The 6,152-nt window shown below is 31.6% G+C and overlaps 1 protein-coding gene across 1 annotated transcript; it reads left to right on the top strand.

Moving 5' to 3' along the window:
• Positions 1 to 3,896: 3,896 nt before the first annotated feature.
• LOC105131778 (uncharacterized) lies at positions 3,897 to 5,661 on the top strand. The gene is made up of 2 exons (XM_011034922.1): positions 3,897 to 4,217; positions 4,672 to 5,661. Exons 1-2 carry the CDS (start codon positions 4,120 to 4,122, stop codon positions 4,967 to 4,969), a joined length of 396 nt encoding a protein of 131 aa, XP_011033224.1. The 5' UTR covers positions 3,897 to 4,119; the 3' UTR covers positions 4,970 to 5,661.
• The last annotated feature ends 491 nt before the right edge of the window (positions 5,662 to 6,152 follow it).

The following is a 6,152-nucleotide window of genomic DNA, read 5'->3' as shown; positions in this document are numbered from 1 at the left end:
ACTTAGGGCTCTGTGGGAGGGGTTATGGTATTATTCCCGTCTGCCTTCAAAGTACATTAATATCGCAATATACATTTCTAAAATTACACCTTCTTTTTTTCCCCGAGGATGCACTTTCTTACACATATAAATATGTATTAATTAATAACCTGAAGAAAATATTACTGTTCATTGGCATCGGACCGCATCTTATAAAAATTCAAATTTTTATGTTAAAAATTATTTTTTTATGTGTTTTGAATTATTTTAATATATTTCAGTATTAAAAATACTTTAAAAGGTAATTATAACCATAATATACTTCCGAACAAATCCAAGACTAAAATAAAATAAACCCCGTTTGAAATGGGATGTTTATTTATAATTATAATCATAATTAATCTTAGCCTCCTCTGAGAAACTTTAAAATATTTTGGGAGTGGCTAGCAATGAAATGTTAAAATTGAGTGTTTGGAAAAATCTCTCTTTTGCCAAATTTATTAGGCTTTTCTTTTTCTAGAAGAACGATAATGCTAGCCTAGCTACCAGAGCGTGTGTGTGAGTCTCTCTCTATATATATGGTATGTTCTTTCCAACCCAACCCCAGCCTATCTAGCTGTGCTAGGCTAGGCAACACAAAACCGAGGATGGCAACTTATTTGATGCTCATCAATACGATTAACAAAAAGCAGTATATCAGGGAATTCCTTTAGCCTTTGATCAACTAGACAGGAGATAGCCGTCTCGATGAAGACTAAAAGTTACAAGGATTTGACAATTTCTTAGAAAAAGACTGGCCATAAAGAGAAATGAAGACAAACTACAATTGTTCAATAAAAGAGAGCAAGCATGGCGACAACCATGGCTACACAAAAGCATACATGACACGTGAAGTTGGATATCCTTCAACTTCATTAATTCTTCGTCAGCTGGTGGCCATGGTTTAATAACCATGATCACTTCTCTTTCACAATATTAAAAATTTAATAAAGGCGGCATTCGCTAGCTAGCTACATGTTCTTGTTAAGTGCTATCAAGAGGGAGGAGTAGAGGCATAATCTATTTATAAAAGGCTTTGAATGCCAAAAAGACGTGAAAGAGATTACACAACATGTTCAAGTAATGTGATGGGGTTGAATATGTACAAGTATTTTTTCATCATTTAAATATTTTTTAATTAATATGTTGTAATAATAAAAAAGACGGGATTTATGGAGATGCATGGAGCTAGGGGGCATGCATCTCCTATTTTTTTTATTTTAAAAATAAATAAATCCACTTAGAAAGATAAATTTTATTTTATACCTCTTTCTCTTCAATTAAATACATTTTTATCTTATTATCTTTATATTTTTTGTTTTTAAATAATAACCAAACTCTAAGTGAAGATTGAAGACGAGGGAGAATAAGATGAGCTTGACCTCCTATACAATATAGAAAAAATTAATCAAAATTTCACATCCTTAAGATGATCAACCTGATTTTACATAATAATAATTTATTTAAATTTAATTTCTAAAAAATTCTCATTCACTATATAATGGATTTTATTAGTGAATCTTATGGATTCAATAAATTTAATAAGAGAAACTTTTGGTGAAGTTAGTATGCTACTCTTTCAAGATACTTATAATTAAATAAAGATATAATTAATTAATGTTTAGAGTTGACTAAGTATGATCTTTGCTCAAAGTATCTACTAATTTAATGTTCCCACTTATACTAATTGAGCACAAACAATATAAATTAATATGGGCACCAAAATCTTTTAATTCATGGCTCCCACTAATGCTAATTTGAACAACTTTGGATTTACAAATTTAAATTAATTCAATTCAATTCAGTGATTCTGAAATAGAAAAGTCTATAATTCAAGCCATGCCATCAAAGTACTTATCAATCAATTAACTACTAATTTCTTTGCACAGTTGGTTAAGAAATCCAATTAATTAAGTTATTAATTGGAGGGCAACAAAGCGTCCTCTCTCCTCTGTGATGGAAAGAGCCATGCCCCACGTGCGTGATGCTTATCAGCTTTCACTAACTACGGTGTTCTCCATCACACGGTAGTCCTGTCTCCTAATTAATCTTGACCATTAAATAAGTAGAAGACTCGTTGACCTTCTTTCTTTAAGCATAGGTGGGCAGCCTCTTCGAAAGTTTGGATGCTTGTAATCTCACCTTTTCTCGGCTTCAATAGCAGTTATGATCCCCTTCTCCGCGAGTTTTCATTTTAGATTTTTTTTAAAAATATGTAATAGATTTTATTGATCGATTTAGTCACCTCAACTCATTTAAAACTCAAAATTTAAATTAAATCAATATTTAATAACTTTATTTTTCAATCTTAATAACAAGATTGGACAGCTACAACAACATTAGTTGAACATAAATTTTATTTGGAATTATAATGCATGATATTTTTTAAAAATATTTTTATTTAGAAATATTTTTTAATGTTTTTTTAATATTATTATAAAATTATGAAAATACTAAAAAATAATAATTTTATATTTTCCAGGTTAAATATATCTTTAAAAGAATTTTAAATACATTTTAAAAAAAAAACACACCCATGATGCCACCTCAGCATAAAACTTCAACAATTGAAGCGTGCATCATGCAGGTGCGAAGCATAGTAACAAAAGTAATTGAGCAGCTTTTATGATAATGGCTATGGAGTTATAGACTTCTCGTTTAAAGGTATTTGATATAATGACAACTATATCCCATCCTTTGTTACATACTACAACAGTACGACGTTGACCAATTATCCTTTTTTTTTTTTTTAAGACTTCTCTCCCTTCCATTTTTACCTCCTGAGAAACACAAATCCACTCTCCCTGGATGGCACGTGTATCCACTCTACTCCTTTCAGACTATTCTATAATAATATATTTTTTTCTTTTTTTAAATAAAGCATGTAAACAAAAATAGTTTTTCTTGTTATCCTTGATTATCTTGTTTTCTCGGGGCTAAAATTTTCCGTACACTTGAATTTGAATATTTCTTATAAAAAATAATTATAAAAATACGTCTAATAGATAAAAAAAAATATTATAAATAACCATTTTAATATCGGAAAATCTCGGATGATTTTTAGTAAATGTAATTGAATTTTAAATACCTCTGGAGTATATATAAATTTTTTGGATGAAAATTAATCTTTTAATTATTTTGACTAGATAAAATAAATAATGTAAAATTAATTTGAAAAGTATGTAAAAATCAAAGAGGAGTAAATATCATGGAAAATTATTAATTTTAGCTTGTGATTACGGGTTAACTAATTTAATTTGAGTTAATTAAATCAATTTAAATTTTATTTTAAAAAAATTAAAATAATATTATTTATTAAACATATTAAAAAATCAAATTGAATTTTAATTGAATCTACCAAGTTACGGATTAACTAGCAAATTTTTTAAAATTAATTAGATTAACTCTTATTAATAGATTGTTTAAGAATGTAATTTAAGCTGTATTTTTCAGATATTTAATTTTTTTATTTAAATTTTTTTATATTTTTAGATATATTAATGTGTTATATAATTTTTTTTAAAATTATCATTACACTTCAAACCAACCCTTCAAACATCGTTAAAATCAAATCTTGAATCGTGAATCGTCCAGGTCTAATAACACCGGTGGGAAAGCGCGTGGTACAAATTATAACTGGTAAAGATAAAAGGCAGAAGCATCAACCAGAACTAAACAGAAGAAAGGAAAAAAGAATTAAGGTAAGAAATAAAATTAAAGCAAGCAAATTCAGTAGAGGACACAATTGTCATTTTTCCATCTTAAAATTTAAGGTTCACATCTCTCTCTCTCTCTCTCACTCTCTTTCTCCTAACTGAAAACGACTGCAAGCTACCTTTGGTCTCCCTGTGTATATATTTCTTTTCTTTGATCTGTCTTCTATAATTATTTATCAATTATTTTCCTTCCGTGGGATTCCCACACCGCCTCAAAACCCAGTGTTCTTGCCCCCCACCCCCCACCTCTCTCTCCCTCCTCCTTTCTGTTTATATACGTGTAACATGTTCTTCTTCTTCTTCTAGTTCAAAATCTCTCTCATTTTTTTCTCTGGGGTTCTTTTTATATTTTCAGTTTTATCGAATAAAGCTAAGCTTTGATCAAATGGTTGATATTCAAACAGTATGTTGCATGTGCGGCGACGTTGGTTTCCCTGACAAACTCTTCCGTTGCAACAAATGTCGCAACCGTTTTCAACACTTGTAATGCTTTCTTTCTTTTCTTCCCTTTTCTAGCTACCTAGCTCCTCATCCACCATCATGGCATCATACACAATTATATATGATCATACATGTCCGTCTATGGAAACATATCTCAATCTTTGCATCATCATCATCACCATCAGCTTAGTTTGATAGCTGCCCATAAGTGGAATATTAATCTCTTTTTCACCCAAAGGTAGATTTCCCCAGGCAAGTTTTCTTCGGTTTTAAAGTACTGGGTTGTTCTTCCTGGGTTTAATCACTGAGGTTAAGTTATCTTTCCTATCCTACTGTAAACTGGAAAAAGAAAAATGGATTTCCACGCCACACCCACCAAGCACCAACTACCAATACTACCACCTAATCATCATAATCATGGGCATACTTACCATCTCATCATATGATCATATGTTGAAAATTTGATTTTTTCTTCTCTCTTAAAATATATATATAGGTATTGTAGCAATTACTACGGCGAATTTTCAGAGCCAATTGAACAGTGTGATTGGTGTCAAAGTGAAGAGAGAAATGCAAGACATGGAAACTCTTCAAAGAAATCAGTAGCTGAACATGATAGCGGAACACTAGTCACAAAACGATCAGAGTATTCAGGTGATCATAAAATCAAGCAACATGATCGCGAAGAGAATAGCACTACTAGTAGTGATCAAAAGGGAAAGAACCCAAGTGGGATTCCTTCTCCAAGGCCTACTACACGCAGGTACAAGCTTCTCAAGGATGTCATGTGTTAAAAGAAAAGGAGTGTCCACAGGGCTGTTCCGAAAGTACTTCTTTGGTTTTGTGCGTTGATAGAGTGAAAGAAAGCTAATTAATTGTAAGTTGTTCAGCTTTTTTAAGTGTTTTTTTTTTCATCACGAGTTTTGCTTAATTTGTGCTATGTTTTCTGTAAGCTGTTAATAAAATAATGTAAGACTTTCTCGAATCATCGATGGCTCAAGTTCTTCAGCTCGTTTTCTTCATCTTCTTCTTTTTTGCCTTACAATTCCTCCGGTGATAGTGATCTTTATTTGTTTAATTTGATAAATGTAATCAGCTATATTTCTTAATACGTATAAATTATACAACTAATTAAAGTTGATGCATAAGTATGAGGGTATTATTGGATAACTTGTTGGTGTCAATTGTTAAAGAAATATTTACTGATGGGTGTGTTCTGTGAGTGATCTAGCTGGCTGGTTGGGGTTTTTTGGTGATGTCGGAGAGGTTTTCTGTAGGGTTTGTCTCTGTCATAGCTGCAGTGCTATTGGGAGGAGTTGCACCTCCTCATTTGCTTTGTCGAGCATTCAATGCATGCGGATGTATTCCTTTTAGGCCAAATAATTCATATTTCATAGTACCTACACCCTGCAAGCTTTTACAGATTCATTGAAGGCCTTTAATAGCTAGGCCCTCTATTATTGTTGGCCAAAGTAAGCTTTAAACGGGGGGGAAAAACAGAAGAAGAAGAGGAAGAAGAAGAGGAAGAGGAAGAGGAAGAAGAAGAAACATATCTCTGTGGGGAAACAAAATACAGTTCATGGTTGTAGAAATAAATGAATATTTAATGCTTTCTGAGGAAAAGAAGTTCATACAATACGGGCACAAGAGAAAAGGGAAAAGATAGCTATTGTGGCCAGGATCTATGCCTTTCATTCAAGACCTGAACTGTTGAATATTTCTTTGCGAGCTTGTACTGTGTTGACCCGTAGTTGTGTGAATTATCTCCAAATTAAAGTACACAAACAGATAGGTTTTCTTTACAGTATCTGTTTTGGCTATTTATGACAAACCACCTCGGTAATCTTTAATTAATTGACAATGGATCCATGACCTTTATCTACCAAATTTCTTTCCCTTTCTTCTCCTCTCTTACACTTGTTTAATTTCTATATATTTGCTAGTATATACTCTCTCCTTATCAATATTTCCTCCGTT

The sequence above is a fragment of the Populus euphratica genome, unplaced genomic scaffold (assembly GCF_000495115.2).
Source record: "Populus euphratica unplaced genomic scaffold, PopEup_1.0 scaffold2.1, whole genome shotgun sequence".
Lineage (NCBI taxonomy): Eukaryota > Viridiplantae > Streptophyta > Magnoliopsida > Malpighiales > Salicaceae > Populus > Populus euphratica.
The sequence above is the reverse complement of the archived record's forward strand: the minus strand, read 5'-3'. Positions and strand labels throughout refer to the sequence as shown.